This window comes from Ailuropoda melanoleuca, chromosome 8 (genome assembly GCF_002007445.2).
Source record: "Ailuropoda melanoleuca isolate Jingjing chromosome 8, ASM200744v2, whole genome shotgun sequence".
Taxonomy (NCBI): domain Eukaryota; kingdom Metazoa; phylum Chordata; class Mammalia; order Carnivora; family Ursidae; genus Ailuropoda; species Ailuropoda melanoleuca.
This window is the reverse complement of record NC_048225.1, coordinates 30,885,620-30,907,510: the sequence shown is the minus strand read 5'-3', so window position 1 is coordinate 30,907,510 and position 21,891 is coordinate 30,885,620. Positions and strand designations below refer to the sequence as shown.

The 21,891-nt window shown below is 35.2% G+C and overlaps 1 protein-coding gene and 1 non-coding gene across 2 annotated transcripts in view; one reads left to right on the top strand and one right to left on the bottom strand.

Moving 5' to 3' along the window:
- CNTN5 (contactin 5) overlaps positions 1-21,891 on the top strand; it is a 1,363,322-nt gene that overhangs the window by 1,244,913 nt on the left and 96,518 nt on the right. Inside the window, exon 17 of the mRNA XM_034666129.1 lies at positions 15,015-15,173. Coding sequence (XP_034522020.1) covers positions 15,015-15,173 — 159 coding nt within the window. The remainder of the gene's footprint in view (positions 1-15,014; positions 15,174-21,891) is intronic.
- Positions 9,409-9,514, bottom strand: LOC117803572. Its single transcript, XR_004627523.1, has one exon. It is a non-coding gene; the product is annotated as a U6 spliceosomal RNA (small nuclear RNA).

Below are 21,891 nucleotides of genomic sequence, written 5' to 3'. Positions count from 1 at the left end.
AGGTGTTTTTTACATATCAGTAACTATCATCAATATCTGCATATCTAATAACCACCAACTTGATATCACACAAAATAAGCACAAAGTACATATTATAAAATTGATTTAAATCACAGTATTCAATATTTTTAAAACATAAATATTCGTTCTATGAAAGTTTACATAGGCTTTGCCATACCTTCAGTTTAGTTGACAATGAAGCAATGCAAAAATTAAAATAAAGGATACAAAGCTGTTATAAAACACCAAGAACACTAAAGGATTTGGAAGTATTTGTAAAATAAATACTTAGATTTTTAAAAAGTGAAACCAAATAGTGTGAATGATTTTTAGGTTCCCCTGAAATTATGTCTTAGATTTTAAAATATTCTAGGTCAGAAGTACAAAATTTTAAGCAATGGAAATATTTTTAAACCACATAAGTTAATCATCTATATCAAAGCATTAGTTTTCTCATTTGTCAGTATTCTGATTTGGTTAAGTTAAGTATTCATTCATCACAAAAACCTATGGCATAAAACAAGTCTCTTTGAATTACATGTTTTGTTCAGGAGGTTATTGGTTCATATAATTTCTGCTGTGGCAACTCAAGAAATAGAACTGTTATTAGTAAACTTCATTTGAAATACCTTATCACTGTTTCAAAGACATTTTATCACCTGATCTGTATGTATCAGTAAATCAAAGCTCATATATTTGTCTCACAACCTCAGCTCACAGAATGTTAAGTCAAGCTAATAAGCAGCATCGATCATACCCCACTGGATGAGGTAGTAGGTATTACAGACATTCTCCCTGTAATCCATCCATTATATGGAACATCTGTTACAAATTATCCAACCTCTAGGACAGCTCTATTTAAGTGCTCTGAAAGAGCCCACTGTCTCCATTTCTCAAAATGAGTTAGATGGTGGCATCAAGCTCATTGTCACCATTTGACACAGTCATCTGTCAGTCTGTGCCAAGCTCTTAATGGTACATTGCATAATGGTATATGTCTTCTTACAGTTGTATAGCAAAAAATCCCCCGAGTATAAAACAATAGCCATCAAGATACCCCTAAGACAATTCTTTCTCCATTATTGCTCAGCCATTGGGAGATAAGTTAACCACTTAGAGAGTAATACTCATTCTTTTTTTAAGTCTTTAGTAGCCTACTGATTTGCTCAGTTAGTTAAAATACAAAATTAATGACCTTAAATACCTGTTTGTCAACTTTTGTTCCTTTTCACAAACATGAAATATGTCCCTAGTCCCAATAGAAATCTTGTAGAACATGTTTTTGGTATGGAAAATCATGAAAGAAAACCTAAATAAATGAGAGTAACTACAAATGTATACTTCAGAACAACAACAACAACAACAAAAACATAAAAGAAAGTCTCCTATTTCCAATTTACTCATAGTATTGTCAAAGATGCATATGTCTTAAAGAGAATGGGTTTATAAATGTATTCCCCAATATGTCATTGGAAATAATAATTCCAAATTCACTTCATGGTATACTTGGGAACATAAGCCAAAAGGATATCTATAAATTATTCATAAGTGAATAGTGAGAGTGAACCAATTTAAAAGTCCATGCATTATTTTTTAATCTTAAAATTTACATGGCAGAGTTCTAATGAATTATACACGATAAACCCAATATTAGATTTACACAAAGTTTTGCAGAAACATAGCACTTTGCAATTTTGGCATCCCATATGGTATTTTCCTATAGGATTTCTTTAACTCATTTTTTCTTAGAATTTGCTTAATATTTAGTTTAACAAATTAATTTCAGGATAGTATCTGGGTTGCTTGAGGTTTTTAATAAACGAGGTGATTATTTCTATTTGTTCTGGCAATTTGTACAATAGACCCTCAAATATCTATTTTCCATTTCAGAAAGATCAGCTTCGATGGATGGACAGTATTATTTTTCTATTGGAATATACACAGTGTGCACAACTTCAACTCATGTAAAACTACATTAAATATTTATGCTTGTTTACTACCTGCAATTGTCGGCTAATTTACCTTTCATATGAATTTTGTGATAATTGACTGAGAAGTGTTTGTACTTTTCTATAAAGAAGCACAGAATTCTTTAAACATCTTAAACAGAGTGATATGGAGAGTCTCACATTGGTAATTAAATGCTTCAGCGAAAAATGGCACAAGTCATTTTAGCTCGGGACCCACTCACTGGTCTGAACCAATCACTTAGCCCCATTTAACCGAAAGGAGATAGAGTTCTAACGACAAACACACATTCACAAATTACACCTACCAGGATAAATTTCATGAAATTCCAATTTTATAAGACTGGTGTAGAGGAAAGGATAGTGTCGTTTTGTTTTGTGTCGCTTTGTTTTCCTTACGACCTAAGTAGAAAAATCACCACAATCTCAATAAGATTGCAAAAAACTGGTATGCAGAACATTCTCAGAGACTACCACGTCATTGAAACTACACTGACAACTTTGACTAAGCAACACCAGTACAATAAGACAACATTGGAAAAGTGATTTATTGAATCATTGCAATTTACATTTGCTCCAAAAATGATATTGCAAAGGTTTTGCAGTTTTAGCATTAACATTGATCATTAACATTTTCAATTATTTAAATAGATTTTCCCCAATATCTTCCTATAGCCTCTGAGGGCTTCCATTCCACTTTTGCTCTATGGTTTTCAATGGCTTCTTTCCTTTGATTTTCTCATGTGTTATCCAGAGTGGCTTCTCAACACAGTCAGATAAAATCTAAAGTCATTACCATTGCCCTCAAATCCCTTTGTTATCTGGCACCTACTGACCTTTCCAACTTTATCACTCTCCTCTATCTTCTTTCTTCACCTTGCTTCAACCACACCAGAATCCTTTCTGTTTCACAAATGTGCCAAACTCATCAACACTTAGGAATTTTGCCACTGAGGTTCTCTGCCTAGAAAACTTGCCCATAATATGTATGTGGCTGGCTGGCTCCTTATCATTTGTTTTTCAGCTTCTCATGTAATGTTTCCTATCTTGCCTCCACGTGATCTTCATCCCACTTTATTTTCTTCATTGCATTTATTACTATATGAAACTATTTCATTCATTTGTTCATTGACCTTCTTCTCTTCCCTAGAAAGTAATCCTAATCCCTAGGGTCTGGAACACAGTAGATATTTCCTCAATATTGTTAAGCAAATTATTAAATGTATGAATAAATGACTATCTAATTCTTTTTCCCGAAGTGAATAATTACATTTTTTAAATCAAATAAATAGAGAAGAATGGACAGTATATGAAGTAGTAATTGAATGAACAATAATCATAGGCATTTAATATTAAATATTAATGACATGTCATATGACATGTCAATAAGGCAGACACTGTGAAATAGGAGAAAAATCTATATGGGAATGGTGTGGTGGGATAGGGTTTTCAGAAGTTTCCTATAGTGGCAATCACAAAACAGTTCTTTAAATCTTGGCACTCCCATTGCTATAAAGCATTTTTTCATGATTTCACCTATTTTTTTTTGCAACATACACTCATTTTCACAAGAAATGTTGATTGAAATATTAAAAAACAAGTGCAAATAGCAAAGAAGGATTCATATGTTGGATTCTGACTACACATAATATATGGGAAAGAAACTAAATAGAAGTACTAAAGAAAAGGCTTATGTGTCCACTAAAGATTTTAGGTCCATGAGAAATTTTTGAACTATCAGTTGAAACATCAGCCAGCTGACAGCCCAGCACCTTATCATCTTGCCTTATTTGCAACTGTAGGGGTCCAACCCGTGTCCTGGAAGCTCTGCCATGTATAGTTTAATCGTTACTTGGGACATGAACTTTCTGGCAGCAGCTTTAATTTACTGCAGTAGGTGCATCCCCATATTTATTGAATCTTCCCCTGAATTTCACATGGACTCTGCTTAACCTGTATGGTCACCAATTAGGCTTAATTCAATTCCTACCTGAAATCTACTTACTCAATAGGTGGGCATAACTTCCTTGCCACCCATCATGCCAACTTTTAAACTCAGTCACCTCTGTTTCTGGTTATGAGCAAGTACATGACATAAACAATTTAATTGAACAATGTTGACTCAGCCCCTATAAAGTCATGTTTTTCATTTCATATAAGCTTTCAAAATCGTTAGCAATATTGCTGTTTGACTGTTGTTGATCACCCAAAGACTATTCCTGATCTTTTCAACTCTCTTCAGGCTCCAAACTAGCATCTTCCTACTGCACTTCATTGTTATCATTAAAATTTATTTCAATTGAAATTAATTGCTTTAAATTGAAAGGAAAACTTTTGAGATCTTCCTCCAGATTTTCCCTTTATTCTAACATTATTCTTCCAATTTATCCAACCATGAAATTTTGGAATAATGTTTCATTCCCATCCTTCCCTCTTCCCCCATATTTAATGTGTTGGTCCACCTCCCATTTAAAAACATTTACTAGCCCTCCACTATCTACATAACAAAATTCAAACTCGTCCTCGTGTTCAAGGTCTTCCATCCACCTTCTTTTCTCCACATTTATAGACTTCTGCTATTTTGATCAAACTTAAACTACTTTCCCTCTCTTCAAAAACACCTTGAATTTTCCAGTCTTTTAGCATATTTGTTTACTTAACCAAATAATAATAATAATAATAATAATAATAATGATAATGATGATGAAGTCATCTGTTCCATCTTAAGAACTAGCCCAGAGGAACTATCTTCTTAGAGTCTTCACTTAAAAAAAAATCCTTCCAGCCTCAGTATCTAAAGAACTTTCTGTGACATAGAGATGTGAAGTACAGTCCTAACTCATTTTGGCTGGACAATGGCAAGGGCTGCATGAGAACTGGGTCTCGTGGTACCCAGGCAGCCTTCATCACTCAAAACTATCAAGTTTAGGTTTTTGGCTTGTTTTCATGCTAAAATCTCCAAACCTTTCAGCCTTCTTTTTTTTTTAAGTCAATGTGGCAATGAGAAACACACAGAATATTCAATTATAGGTTTAAAAAATGGGTTTTTCAATTTCGCTCTAAAATTCTCTGATTTTATTTTTTCTTTTTTTTAAAGATGTTATTTATTTATTTGAGAGAAAGAGAGTGTGCTAACAAGTTGGGGGAGGGTCAGAGGGAGACAGAGAAGCAGACTCTCCCCTGGGCTGGGAGCCCTATGGGACTCAATCCCAGGACCTTGAGATCATTCACTTAACTGACTGAGCCACTCAGGTGCCCCTGATTTTCAATACTTTGCTGAACTTTGTTGTCATAGGAATACATTGTCTAAAATAATGCAGCCTTAATAAGCTCCAAGTGTATATCCAAAACTGATCATTCCATTATCCTACAGGTGAATTTTTAAATCACTTTCATAATTTCATTGCATTATGTGTTTACCTATCTGTCTGCTTCTAGTTGGCCAGCTGTTCTGTCAGTTTTCCCAAATGACTTGTTTTTTCCAATTCCAAGGGGTTTATTTGATAATTAGATATTGTTGAAGATCCTCTTTTCAGGTTATTTATGCTAGTATAACCAGTATTTGCATAGGTAAGGAATTACTCCGTGTTAATCTTTCACAAACCAAGGGAGTTTCAGTTATCCTTTGTCTCTTAGGATGCTTCCAGTTGCAAATATTATGAAAACTAACTGAAATTGGATGAAACAGTAAGGAAATTTATTGGCTTTCGTGACAGGAAGCTAAAGCAGATTTTTAAATTGATTAATCCTGGGTCTTAAGTTTTTTTTCCAAAGACCCAGGTTGATTCCATCTCTCCACTGTTGTCTATAATGTTGGCCTTACACTAAAGCTCATGGTAGTCGCAGGTTGACTGCCAAGAATAGTTTAGGCTAAGTACTTTCTTGTTACTATACAGCAGCCGAAAGAACTAGCATATCTCTACAAGTGTCCAGTTTTGCCAGTCTAGACCATGAACCACATCAAACATAAGAAGATTGCCATGATCTGATTGGCTTAGACCAAGCTTCCTGAATCAATCATGACAGGGGCAGGTGAGATTGCCAAAACAGGCATAAACTAATCAGGGCCACCCATAGAATAGGGGTTAATTCCTTACATCACATTGCGACAGGGGGAGTGAATATTAGGGAGTAAGCCACAAAGTCCACTTCATTTCCATCATATATTTCTATCTCCAAATTCATTTTCAATCAATAGAAAAGTTTGCCTCTGCTCAAAATTATTTTTAATGTTCTGAAATTTGCATTTTCTATGTCTGTGCTGAATTGTGTGAAGTAGTGTTGAGTAGTAATAAATAGGACAGAGTTAAATCTCTGATACATAAAATTAAGAATAACAATTGAACCCCAGGTTCATCATTGGGGTGTTGTGTGACCTTGAATGAGTCACCTGAACTTTCTGAGACTCAGTCTTCTCATTTGTGGAAAGGAGGAGGTTAATACCTGATTTACTGTAAAGATTAGAAAGAAAATACATAACAATTAGCATAATGCCTTCTACTTGATAGGTAGACGTTGAGTCATCTTTTCAGTACTTGTTTTCCATTTTCCACTATAAGCTCTGCAGAAGATATTGCTTGTTGAAACTGCCAGTAAGATTAGTAAATTTTTCCAAATTATTTTCATATCTATCTTTTTATTTTGATAGAACCAAATGTGGTGCATAGGTTCTGATTTTTATCGGTAAAAAATGAAGCATAGTGAGATCATATGACATTGTCAAAGTTACCAAGCTATTGAGGGGTCCAACCAGTGCTGGTATATAACTATTTACAAAGTAATTTTTAATTACATTACCCTATGTAATCTTCACAGTAATGATAACATTGATATTATCCACTTTATAAAATGTAAAGAAATTGAGGCTTAATAAGGTTCAGAAATTTGGTCTAGTTTCAGAAACTTATACAGAGCTCTTACATAAAGATTCAGAACTGGAATAAGATTCTTTAGACTCTTTATCCAACTCTCTTTTCTTTTCTTGCAATATAGGGTGCATAAAAATTTCCTAAGCATTTTAGGGGCATCTGGGTGGCTCAGTCAGTTAAGTGTCTGCCTTCAGTTCAGGTCATGATCCCAGGGTACTGGGATGGAGTCTTGCATTGGGCTCCCTGCTCAGCAGGGAGCCTGTTTCTCCCTCTCCCTCGGCCCCTTCCACCGTCTCCCCTCCCCCTGTTCTCTCTGTTCTCTTTCTTTCTCTCTCAAATAAATAAGTAAATAAATCTTTAAAAAAAATTTCCTAAGCATTTTATTTAAATGCAATTCTGAGGCTCTAGGTCACAGAAATTGGAATTTGGTAGCTATTGAGTAAAAAAAAGTAAAACTTGAGCAGAGATTTCAAATATGAAGTCTAGGTGTTAAATGGTCAAAATGAGGAAAGACAAAAATCACACTGAGGGACCCATTACAGAGATGACAGATGATGATAATGATGATGATGATGATAATAATAATGGTAGAATAAATGGTGAGCTTTACCAATTAATTAAGAACAAAACTGCTTTTGAAAAAAATTATTAGAACTGTATATCATTCATTTCCATCCCTGTCCACCCCTGGTAAAATAGAGTTGGTCATTCTCATAGGACTGAGAACAGTGGGAAAGGGTCACTTAAATCAGGTTGGTAAATATTAAAGAAATCTAAAAGCATCCTCTAGATGTCATGAAGAACAGATACTTCCTTATGAAGTATCTGAGGGAAAAAAATAAAGAAGGAAAGATGCAATACTATATGAAGTTGGACATTGCCATCCCAGTATGTCATGAGCGTGTCAGGACACATCTTGTATAAAAATATAATATCAATAAAATAATAATTCCTAAACAGGGCATGCCATAAGTCTTCATAATTCTATTCTAAAGATGAAGACCTCAGCAACCAGTTATTAATAGGTATGAATATGTAATGTGCTACAGAAAATCTGTTCACATTATTGACTGTTTTTTACGTTTATTTTTTATTATTTTTTTTATCCTAGTTCAGTTGAAACACAATGTTATATTAGTTACAGGTATACAACAGACTGATTCAACAAGTTTATATGTTATGCTATGGTCATCAAAAGTATAACTACATCTTTCTATTACACCTTGGACTATATATTCCTGATACTATATCTTTTGTTACCATCACTTATTCACTCCATAACTGGAAGCTTGTATCTCCCACTCCCCTTCACCTGTTTTGCCCATGCCACCACCTCCTCCTTTGACCATCAGTTCTGTGTATTTATAGGTCTGATTTTACTTCTTGTTTCTTTATTCATTTGTTTTTGTTTTTATATTCCACATATAAGTGAAATCATATGGTACTTGACTTCCCTGTCTGACTTATTTCACTTACTGTAATACCCTTTAGGCCCATCCATGCTGTAGCAAATGGCAAGATCTCATCCTTTCTTATGGCTGAGTAATATTCCTTTGTGAGTGTGTGTGTGTGTGTGTGTGTGTGTGTGTGTGTATCACATATTCTTTATCCACTCATTTATTGACAAACATTTGTGTTGCTACCATATCTTGGCTATTGTATACAATGCTGCAATAAACATAGGGGTGCATAAACCTTTTTGAATTAGTGTTCTCATTTTCTTTGGGTAAATACCCTGTGCTAGAATTACTGGATCATACGGTATTTCTGTTTTTAATTTTTTCAGGAATCTCCATAATTTTTTTCCACAGTGGCTGCACCAATTTGCGTTCCCACTAACAGTGCAAGTGGGTTCCTGTTTCTCCACATCCTCACCAACACTATTTTTTTTAGTCTTTTTGATTTTAGCCATTCTGACAGGTGTAAAGTGATTTGCATTTGTATTTGCATTTCCCTGATGATTAGTGATGTTGAGCATCTTTTCATGAGTCTGTTGGCCATTTGTATGTCTTCTTTGGAAAAATGTCTATTCAGGGCCTCTGCCCATTTTTAATCAGACTACTATTTTTTAGGTGTTGAATTGTGTAAGTTCTTTATATATTTTGGATATTAACCATTCATTGAATATATCATTTGCAAATATTTTCTCCCATTCACTAGGTTGTCTTTTTATTTTGTTGACAGTTTCTTTTGCTGTGTAAAAGCTTTTTATTTTGGTGTCTACTTTTGTTTTCCTTGTCTTAGGAGACATATTTGGAAACATGTTGTCATGGTTGATGTCAAAGAAATTACTTCCTATGTTATCTTCTAGGAGTTTTATAGTTTCAGGTCTCACACTGAAGTCTTTAATACATTTTGAGTTTATTTTTGTATATAGTGTAAGACAGTTGTGCAGTTTCATTCTTTTTTTTTTAATAAAACACAGGCTGGTGATGGGTAGTAAGGAGGGCACGTATTACATGGTGCACTGGGTGTTATATGCAATTAATGAATCATGGAACTTTACATCAAAAACCAGGGATGTACTCTATGGTGACTAACATAATATAATAAAAAAATATTATTATACAAAAATAGAAATAAAACACTTCAGAATTTGCATAAATGACTTGCACAGGGGCCATGCTAATCTTCTCTGTATCATTCCAGTTTTAGTATATATGCTGTCAAAGGGAACACCACTATCATTGTTTTGCATATAGTTGTTCAGTTTTCCCAATACCATTTATTGAAAAGACTGTCTTTTCTCCATTGTATATTCTTATTATAGATTAATTGGCTAGATAGGCATGGGTTTGTTTCTGGACTCCCTATTCCCTTCCATTGATCCATGTGTCTGTTTTCATACTGATATCATACTGTTTTGATTACTACAGCAGTGTAGCATACCAAAATCTGAAAATGTGATAACTCCAGCTTTGTTCTTCTTTCTCAAGATTTCTTTTGCTATTTGGGTTCTTTTGGGGTTTTATACAAAGTTTAGTGTTATTTGCTCTACTTCTGCAAAAAATGCTATTGGTATTTAATAGAGATTATATTGAATATGGAAATTGCTTTGAGTAGTTTGGACATTTTAACAATATTAATTCTTTCAATCCATGAGCATGGTACATCTTTCCATTTGTCTTTGTTGTCTCCAATTCTTTCATCAGTGTTTTATAGTTTTCAGTGTACAGGTCATTCATTCATCTCCTTGGTTAACTTTTTTCCTAGGTATTTTATTCTTTTGAGTGCAATGTAAATGGGATTGTTTTCTTATTTTCTCTTTCTGCTACTTCATTATTAATGTATAGAAATTCAATAGATTTCTGGGTATAATTATGTATCTTGCAACCTTACTGAATTCATTTATTAATTCTAATAGTTTTTTGGTGAAGTCTTCAGAGTTTTATGAATAGTATTATGTCATCTACAAATAGTGACAGTTTAACTTCCTCATGAATATGGACGCATTTTATTTCTTTCTGATGTCTGATTTACTATGGCTAGGACTTCCAGTACCATGTTGAATGAAAGTGGTGAGATTGGACATCCTTATCTTGCTCCTAATCTTAAAGATAAAGCTTTCAGTTTTTCACCATTGAGTATAGTGTTAGCTGTGGGTTTTTCACTTATGGCCTTTGTTATGTTGAGGTATATTCCTTCTAAACCCATTTTGTTAAGAGGATTGAACTATTACTTTTTAATGAAAAGTTCTGTTGTTACTTATATATGGGCTTTTAAATTGGGTCTATGCAAAATGGTCCTTTGTTTTGAATGGTTCATTACATGTAATTAAACTACATGATAAAAATTAAAAATATCCCAGGGGCGCCTGGGTGGCTCAGTCAGTTAATTGTCCAACTCTTGATTTTTGGCTCAGGTCATAATCTCAGGGTCCTGAGATCAAGCCTTGTGTCAGTTTAATCTCTGCTTGAGATTCTTTCCCTAAGCCCTTCCCCCTAAAGTAAATAACTAATTCTTTTTAAAAAATTTTTAATTTACTCTTTGTGGCCTGAGTTATTGAGTTTATTTCTTTGCATTAATCTAATCTTTTAGACAGTAGTTAAATCTCATCCTTACTTGGTTAGAAAGGCATGTTCAGGACTTTGTTTCCATGGATGATTGTCTTTTTCTGCAGCATAGTCCTACATGTGTTTAGAAGTAAGAGGTGTTTGTTCCCAAGCAATATTTATGGTATTAAAAATAGAATCAATTTAAGATACCATGGCATATTTGGTATCAACATTTTAAGTTTTAAACAACGTGAGGCAAAGACCTGTTTAATGTTTTAAATCCCAACAAGTTTAATTTTTCACTTAAAACTTCTGTATGAAAAAAAAATTTCATGAAAGTCCCCAAAATCAAATACAGTGAAACAATGTGAACCTACATAAAATGTAAAAATTAGCATGTAACAATAGGGATTTTTGTTGAATCAGTAGATGTCATATTCAGGCAGAGAAAGTGATGCTATCTAGGTGAAAAAGGGCCAGAGGAATTGGTTGCCATGGGGAGTTACCTGCAGTATTAGGAGGATTTTTAAGGAATTTTTCTTCAAGAAGGGTTGGACAATCATACAGCAAGAACTGGCTGGCTCCACCAGTTGTTGTCTACAAGGAGAATGGGTCATGATATCACAAGAAATCAGTGCACAATTTCCTACTTATTACCACATTATTTTGTTATAATTTGTTTTGAACAGGAAATATCACTCCACATGTTTTGTCAAGACTAAAGCCAGGCTCTGGTTCAACACTTTTCCCCCCAAAGCAGGAGGACTCTTTTGGTTTGTTTTTGTTTTTGTTTTAATTGAGGAGTTTTCCTGTTTCAATTACTCTTTCCTCATCTGAAAAAAAAAACATGGTTAAACTAGATGACTGCTGTTATTTTAAAAATTCCAAGGTTCTCTAACATTGATTAACTATCACATGAAGTCTTAGATCCTTGTTTCATGTACCGAGGCTAACAATAACGGCTTTAGAGGTTACAAGGAGACTTATATTTTATTTGCTTTTCAGCTTTAAAAGTCAATGTCTTCTCAAGAGAAGAAAATTTTCTAACTGAACATTAGATCAACAAAATGAGTTGGTCTGATAGCAATCTAATATCAATTCTAAGAGTCCTTGATTGAGAGTAAATTAAATTCATGAGAACATGGGTTCTGCCAGAGGCCTTTGTGTTTTGTCATTTGCTCAGCAGTCCTCACCAAGAAGAAATGAAGAGACTGTGTCCATTTTTCTATATTACTATTTCCAAATAAAATATTTATTTTAGTGACTCTATATAATGGCACTGTTGTGGGGTGGGGGGGGTCTGAAGGGGACTTTCCAGATTCCTTCCCATCTGATATAGACTCATTACAGCTAAGTGTAAAGTTAATATAGATTTCTGCTAAATGAGAGGCATCTGTATAACATTCAGACACTAGCTACTATCACACATTTGTTATCTGTGAGATATTTATCTCTTATTGATCTATTTTCAAATATGTCTAATGTAAATTAGCTACAGCCTTTAAAGAGAGAATTTACTCCCTGATTTTAAAAAAAAAGGCAAAAAAATGGGGGCACCTGGGTGGCACAGCGCTTAAGCGTCTGCCTTCGGCTCAGGGCGTGATCCTGGCGTTATGGGATCGAGCCCCACATCAGGCTCCTATGAGCCTGCTTCTTCCTCTCCCACTCCCCCTGCTTGTGTTCCCTCTCTCACTGGCTGTCTCTATCTCTGTTGAATAAATAAATAAAATCTTTAAAAAAAAAAGGCAAAAAATGGCAAAAATATAACCATCATTAACAGGCCTTAAAAAAAAGTTATTGATTGTATTAATATAATATTAATGTATTTCACTCCTAAATATAGACAGGAAGATAACTGAAGCCAGAATTCAGTATATAATGTCTAAAAATGTATATTTCTCTATAAGTGAGAAACTACTTTCTAGATTAACAATGAAAGGAGGAAGGATTTGTGGGCTCCTTGCTTCTTTGGACAAATCAGGCTTTACAACCAGATTCAAATTCAAATCTTAGCTGTACCATTCACTAGTAGAATTACTTGGGCGAAAAATGTCTCCTCAGAAGAATGGATTCTCTGACACACACTGCCTACTATAACACCTAACATATAATAAGGTTATTGACTTATTTATTATTTATTGACTAACCAATCTCTGAGATTCCATTATATCCTCTATGAAATAGGGAGAATAATGTCAACCTCACAGTGGCATAGAAATAAATAACAAGTTATTGTTTGCAAAATACTAAATATAGGGCCTTAATACAGTAAAGTGAGGATATGGTAACCATTAGTAATATTATTACAGTTAATATTCTCATCATTATTTTTGTTATAACCATTATATTTGCACTTTATATTTGTGTCACCACAGTTTAACAACTTGTTGGATATCTTCTTTAGCACCTAGATCTCATTTATTTACCTCACCTCATCCTTAGCCACTGTTTCAATGCTTAAAGATTCATACTGATGACAAATCAAACATATTCTTCCATAAGTTCTTGACCTTGTCAACCTTAATAATCATATTCCCCACTTCACTCCAAATAAACACAAATTCTCACTCAAAATACCCTACACTTAAATCACAAACTCTTCACTTTTCTCTTCACAAGTTCCAATTCTTATATCTTCCCATCATGCTTTCTTTGATTCCTTTTTTTTACTCTAGTCTATCAGCACCTTTCTGGTTTACTTGACTCCCTAGTCAACCTTGACACCATGGGCATTCACACCACTGGCATCTTTAATGATGTCAAACCAACTTAAAAATTCCTAAATCTGAATAAACTCGATAAAAACGTTCACTCCTCCTTTCCTAAAAGTGTCATTTTCTTCATGAGGCTTTTAAAATTATTTTTCCATATCCTTGTTCCTTCCCTGTTGAAATTCTCTACCCAGAGGTCTTTACTAACTGCCTCCATTTCTCCAGCACTACACCATTTCTTAGCTCCTTACAGTCTAGGTCAGTCCCTCCTGATCAGACTTTGTAACCACCAAATCTGACTCAGCAAGGTTAAACTAGGAAGTCAGGACCAGAGCCAAAGTAGTTAACTCAGTCCATTCAGATTTAAGAATCTATAAATTTTGTTTGGTTTGTCACAAAAGATGAAAATGGTATGAATGACAGTGACATCAAGGTGGATTAGGGAGTCAAGTGAAGCCAGAATGCTGGTGGTAGGACTAATACAGAAAATAACTTAAAATACTTAAGAGGATTTTTTGCTTGTTTGTTTTCATTGAAAATAAAAGTATCCTTGCAGCCCAAATTGTCTATATTAGGGAATAGAAAAATGTTAATAAGAAAATTGGCATGCTTTCCAGCCTCTAAAATGTAAACACTCTATGTATGTTTAAATGCTACTAGATATCACTATTTTAGGAGTGAGAATACAAAGGTATAACTCCATCAGATCAAAGTTGTTTCTTGAAGCTAGAGTCTACATGCTCACAGATTATCAGTATTCTATACCAAGTTTTTGTGAGCATAAGGAATATAATCTCTGATTCACCACTCTCCCACTCCCACCAAAACCATCACCATTATCGTCATCATCATCATTATCATCATCAAAATCACACCTTCTTTCAACTCCCCACAAAATTTTTCCATGCCTCACTTCTAAAATACACCCTTTCTTGGCCTCAACTATCATTATTTCAGAGCTTTTCATATTTCCCCTGTTAAAGGTTAAGCTACTTGATAGTCACATCACAGTATTTGTACACTGCAGGTTTCCTGAACATAAAAATTAAGTCCATAACCTATAGCTTTTTAGTAACGATGGGATTTTTTTTGTTACTGATTTTTTTTGCCTGTCACTCTCTATTGTTGCCTCTGTAAACTGTGGTCGACGTCAACAGTCATAGCTGATACTGTCATTCATACTCTTGTGTGTGTTTCTAGTTATTTTTTTCTGTTCTTGTAAAATATAATGCTAAGTGGCAGTTGGCTCAAAGCACAAAATGTTAGGGGAAAAAAAAACTATTACTAAGTTACCAGCAGAAATCATGGAAACTGCATTGCATCCCATCTCTTTCTACAGTCAGTTTCCATTACTAAATATGAATTTCATTAAGATGGTTAGATAGTTTGATTGGATCTTTGTTGGAAATACAAGTTCTCATGGTTCCTCAACATGGCTTGTGCTTAACTTTATCCATTCCCCTTCTCTTATAGGTCCCCCAGGCCCACCGGGGATAGTGATTGTTGAGGAAATCACAGAAAGCACAGCCACACTCTCCTGGAGTCCTGCAACTGACAACCACAGCCCAATCTCCTCCTACAACCTGCAGGCTCGAAGCCCATTTTCCCTGGGCTGGCAAACAGTAAAAACAAGTAAGAGGCTCTAATGCAACATCAGAGGCAACCAGGACAGCTTCCTATGTCATGAGCTATATTTGCTAGCAGTCTCAGTAGGATCGTTTTGGATCCTGGAAACTTTGTTATTTATTACAATATCAACCATTGTTTGCCTCTTTTTATAAAGCTATCTTGCTTTCTGGGAGCCTGGGTGGCTCAGTTGGTTAAGAGTCCTACTCTTGATTTCAGGCTCAGGTCATGATTTCAGGGTCCTGAGATAGAGCCCTAGGTGGCTCTGGGCTGGGTGTGGAGGCTGCTTAAGATTCTCTCTCTCCTTATTCTGCCCTCCCCCTTTCCATGTGCTCACACTATCTGTTTCAAAAAAAAAGAGCTATCTTGTTTTCTTCTCTCAATTCCCAAGAAGGAATCACATCACTTTTATTTGTTTGTTTTTTGAAATAACTTTAGGCTCAATGGAAAGTTGCAAAAATAGTACAAAGATTTCCAGTGAATCCATACCCTAGCTCTCCCCAACTAAAGTTTTACATAACAATGGTACAGTTATCAAATCAGAAAATTGACACTGATATAATGCTATTAACTGATCTATATACTATGTCCAGATTTCACCAGTTTTTATATGCAATTTTTACTATGTAGTTCCATAAAATTTTATGAAATGTTATTGCATAGACTCAAGTAACCACCAAGACAATCAGGCACAGGAGTTTTCCATTACTTCAGTTCCTTGTGCTACCTATTTATAGTCATACATCTGTTTTATTTATAATAAGAAGATCTAACATAAGTTATATTATTTAAAGCAATGCAGCAGTTTGATGTCCACTTCTAATATGTTTGTATATTAGTTGCACTATTCTTAAAATCATTTTCTTCCCTGATAATTTGCTTTCCATGTTGTAACCAAACTCCTATCTCTCCAAATGTTGCTGTCTATGAGGATATGTGAAATTACAATCACTTGATAGCTACTAGGTACTTATTTAACATGTTGGTATTTAAAAGTATATAATATCTATGAAATGCAATTTTCAGAAGCAGTTGTCCATCCTGAGTAAGGATTTGTGATTTTGTTTTATTTTCTATATAAATATAAAATTGATTTGTTTGTTTAGAGGGAAATATAAAATCAGTAAAATTTCTGAGTGCAGTACCATGAAACTCAATTAACCATGATGTTATAGAAGTGGAATGGTCTATTTTGCTGCTTAAATAAATAAAATTTAAATAAAAATTTATTTTTGTGTAAAATTTTACAATTTGGGGGATAGGAAATATATTCATCTGCCTGAAAAATACAATTCAGTTTTTTTAAACATTAGGTTCCTATATTAACTTATAGAATCTATTTTGATTATCATCATAGTATACTATATATGTATACATATTAATTTGTAATATGTATAATTGTGGGTATTAGCCACATTTCTGGGCCCATGTTAACCCTGTGATACCTCTGCAGAGCCAAGAAATTGGGGGAATCTCTAAGTTCTATAGATAATTCTGGAAAGACACAAAGTCGAGTCACATAAACAGGTTTATTCAAGAATACTTACAATCTCTGCCCCAATGCTTTTATCTTTTCCTTTGTGTAACAACCCAAACCTGTTGCTTTATAGTCAGGAAATGGATTCACCTTTAGATCTGGTGTTGTGCACTCACCAAGCCCATTTTCCTGCAACAGCTGTGCTATATGCCCACTCTTGCCACACTGCCCACAATTCTTCGGACATTTTCCTTGTGGGCACATTGCAATACATACATGTATTTCCTCACTCAACTCATGTCCATGCTCTTGTACTTCTTACCTTAACACATGGCATGGCAATCTGGGACATCTAATCCTCCTCCCATTACAACCGTAGTTTCCTAGTTACTCTTATATCTTGATTTCTCATGTGTCTCGGTTCAGCTGTTTCTACTTTTTGTTTTTTGATAGATAGAAAGATAAATTTGTATTATGTGTGTGTATATACCTATGTAAACTGTAGAAATTTGTGTGTGCGTGTGTGTGTGTGTGTGTTTAGGGCTTAGGCATTCTGACTGAGTGTTATTTTTAGGGTTTATTTCTTTTGGAGGTCCCTACTATAAAGTTGTATTCTCATTTTTCTAATTTAATTTGAATGCAGGAACTTTTTAAAGTCGAGAGTTCTTTTTAAATTCAGTTCAGCAGGTACTTATTAAGAAATCCATGCTTTATTGTATTTATAAGGAAATATATATTTCTGAGAAATACATTCCTTTAAGTGATCAATTTTATTTGCCTTTGATGGTATCTAATGAGGTCACTCACTTCTCAAAGTCTAGCATGCCATCCTGTAGGCAAGCATGCCAAGGAGCAGTACTCAACTTTTGCCTGCTCTAAAGTAACAGTTTTAAGTAGTTTTAGCCCCTAGCTAAATAGGACCACAACTTTTTTCATGCCTATGATAAGGAAAGAAGTCCCTCTAGAGCACAACAGCTCCCCTGGGACAGTGGGCCTTTTGTTTTCATAGTCATTCTTCATCTTAATCAATTTTAATAGAGATAAGCTCTCATGCAGCAATAATCTATTAGAAAGAAAAAAATTGATTTTGGGTTTGAACTCTCTGATAAAGTTAATGCAATTCATAAGCTAGTATTTAAAAATTACTAAGATTCCTTTACATACCACCATAAATACAAAAAACAGTTAATTACTTTTTTTTTTTTACAAATAAGGTAATTAGTTGCATCTGGACCTTCCAGCTGTTGACACCTGGAATTAACTTGTCAATATTGCCTATTCAAAACTCAGACTCAAATCAGATGATTGTGAATGTGACTAATTTATTCATTCTGAAGAAAGTATGAAAAGAGCCATAAGAAATAGATAATTTCACTTGCAGACCCCTTTTCTGTTCAAACAAACTGTTTTTGATTTGAAAACTTGACTTTATATTATTGAATACTATTAGTTGACTTAGTATTTTATTGTGTCTGCTTAGGAATAACCAAATCACCTACAATCATAAAATTGGTCATTGTTTACTTAATTCAAACATGTTTCTTAACTATTCTTTCTGTGGGTATGTCTTCTATCTGTGGATATATTTTTCACTGATTGATTGATCGATTAAATTTGTCAACAAGACAGGCTTCTTTAGTTTACATTTAATTATTTAATTAAATTCTAGGATGCAATTCTTCTACAAGGAAAGGCATTTTAACAGGTTTCTCTCCCTGAATCAATATGGGGTCCTCCACTATTTTTAGTCACAGTGTGTTCTCACTGAAGAATGTTTTCTTAGAAACCAACTTGTCCCCACACTTCCAGAAAAAAAGATCTTTATAAAAAGATACCCGCAGGCTTTAAAAATACTTATTTTAGTATACATTTTCCATCACCCTTCATCTCCATAATATTGCATTTGAAATCAAATGCTAATTTTATTTTAAAAAGTTTATTTTTAATTTATTTCATATTGCATGTTATTTCACCAAAATATTAATACCTTCAACATATACTTTTTACCATTGGTTTATAGTGCTTACAAGTAGCAAGGAATTTAGAATTTATAAATATTTTCATTTTTATTTTTAAAGATGGATTATATTTAAGTATGGGGGGATATAGGGTGAGGGAGAAAGACTTTAAAATCTTTAGTTATTGCTAAGAAGATATAAATATATGTATCCCTGGGAGGAAGGATTTTTTTAGATTTCATATTTTCTTTTTTAATGTAAAGCCTGAAATAATAAACTGTACCAATTTTTATCACACCTGGCAATTTGAACTCCTTTTTCATTCATTCAATATAAATTTGTTGAACACCTTCCAGGTCGCATTCTAGGCACTGAGGATATATGAGTGAACTAAACAAAACAAAAATCCCTACCCTTGTGGAGATTGTACTCTCCCAGGTGAGGACAAACAATAAACAGAAAACATAATAAACAAGTGAATTATATAGTATCTTAAAAGTTAGTGAATGAAAAAATTTAAAAAAAATATTGTAAGGAGAATCAGAAGTATTATGGTAGGGGCAGTGTTTTAGTTTGCTCATGCTTCCATTACAAAATACTATAAACTTTGGGGCTTAATAAGAGAAATTCTTCTTCTCCTGGTTCTAGAGGATGGGGGTTCCAAGATCTAGGTGCCAGCCAATTTGATTTAATTACTGCTGAGAACTCTCCTCCTGGCTTGCAGCTGCAGCCTTCTCACTGTGTCCTCAAGTGGCAGTGAAAGAGGAAGTGAATGCTCTTGTATCTCTTTTTATAAGGACACTGATTCTATCAGATAAGAGCTCCACCCTTATGACCTCATTAAATGTTAATTACTTCCTATTTTCAACAAAGTTGGAATTAACGTATTAAAAGGTAAGGCAGAGGGGCACCTGGGTGGCTCCAGTGTTAAGCGTCTGCATTCGGCTCAGGGCATGATCCCATGGTCCTGAGTTGGAGCCCTACATCGGGCTCCCTGCTCCACTGGGAGCCTGCTTCTTCCTCTCCCACTCCCCCTGCTTGTGTTCCCTCTCTCTCTCGCTGTCTCTCTCTCTGTCAAATAAATAAATAAAATCTTTAAAGAAAAAAAAAAGATAAGACAGAATATCAATCTTCCAGTATCTCTCCATTTCTCTCAGTATGAAAGCCCAAGTCCTCTATGACTTTGTCTTATCAATCTCTCTCCAAATTCATCTTCTGACATTCTTAAAGCTTACTTTCCTCTTGACTCAGTGATCTTCTAATGCTCCTACATATAATGTTTCTAATATCTTTGCACTAGTTGTTCCTTTTATCTGACATGGTTTCCCCTAGATATTGGCATAACTAAATCCACATCTCCTTTAAAACTTCCCTCAAATGTGCCTTCCTACTGAGACTTATCCTGACAACTCTATTTAAAATTGCAACCTGCCTGATATGCACTGAATTGTAGCCCCCCTCCAAACTTTCTAATCCCCAGTGTAACTGTATTTGGAGATGGAGCCCCTAAGGATAACAGATAGGCAATTGGATCTATGAGGATGGAGTTTAAGAGAGATGTTTAGAATAAAGATATAAATTGGAAATTTATTGGCATATAAATTTCTTTTAAAACCATAAGACTGCATATCATCTCCAAGGATATGAACACAAAATAAAGAAAAAAAGAGTATAAAAATTGAGCCTGGAACATCTCAATATTAAAAAATTGTGGAGAAGAGGAAAATCAAAGGATACAGAGGAAAACTAGCCATTTAGTTAAAAAAGAAAGCCAAGACAATATAATATCCTGGAAGACAAAAGAATAAAATTCATCATGGAAGAGGAAATAATCAACTGTGCCAAATGCTAATGACATATAAAGAATGATGAGGATTGAGAATTAATCTTCAATCTTAGCAATATAGAGGTCATTGTTTACCTTGACAAAAAATAGTTTTAGTAAAATAATAACTAAGGTCTCACCAGAATGGGTTAGAGACAGAATAGGTCATTCACCACAATGAAATGGAATTTATTCCAGGGATGCAAGGTGGTTTGATATTTGCAAATCAAGGAAAAAAGATGGCAGAGAAGTAGTGGACACCTTTTTCAGCTGGCCCCCTGAGTCGAGCTGGATAGGTACCAGACCATCCTGAAAACCCACAGAATCAGCCTGAGATGCAGGAAGATACATCTGGATCTCTACAAATGAACATTTCCAACACTGAGTATTGAGGTACAAAGCAGGGAGCCAGGAATCCACACACAGATACTGGAAGATAAAAGGAAGAAGGAAGGAGTTGCCACACTCGGGCACCAGGAAGAAGTAGCCACCTGTACTGGGGAGCGGGCCGGTCTGGCGGACCGGCATCGGTGAGAAAGCAGACTGAGACAGTGAGCCTGGGAATATGCATGACAAAACTGAAAACCAGAGCTCCAGAGTGCTCACTGGAACTGGACTAAAACCAGAAGCTCGGGAGCACGCATGTCCAAATTGAAAACTGGACCTCCTAGAGTGCACACTTGAACTAGACTGAAACCAGGAGCTCAGGAGAACTCGCTCAAACAAACTGAAAACCAGTGCTCCAGGGCTCGTGCAAACCACACTGAAACAGGGAGCTCGGGAGCACGGGGGGGAAACGGGGGACAGCTGATGGTGTTAGAAGCACAAAGGACAGAGATGTGCTAGCCCTGGAGGTGAGGGCTGGGACACCAGCTGAGGGGTGCACAAACCAGGAGGCTGCAGGTTTTTTGGCAGCACTGACATAAACAGAATTAAAGTGGCCAAGAGAGCTCAATGGAGACCGGACTGAGATCTCTCTGTTCTGAGACAGAGGCTAGGATACAGCCACTGCTGCTCTGACTCTAGGAAGAGTCACAGAAAACCACCCAGGAAAGCCGCCGGAGAAAAAAGCCCAGAAATACCAGCTCGCAATGTGCCCATCCCCAACCCCCTCGCAGGGGACAGGGTGACTCTACCCAAACAGGGTTGCCTGAATATCAACGTGGCAGGCCCCTCCCCCAGAAGGCAGGCCAAAAAACAAGAAGCCGACATCCCTAAGGTCCCTATAAAACAAGTGCACACTGCTTGGGTCCTGGTCAATAATTTGGGCTCTGTACATCCCTGCAACCTCTCCTCATCAGAATCATGAGGAGGAGAAATCCCCCCCAGCAAAGAAAAGATAATGAGTCTGTGGCCTCGGCCACAGAACTGGTGGATATGGACAGAACCAAATTGTCAGAAATGGAGTTCACAGTAACAATGGTCAAGATGATGTATAGACTTGAAAAAAATATTAACAGAAAT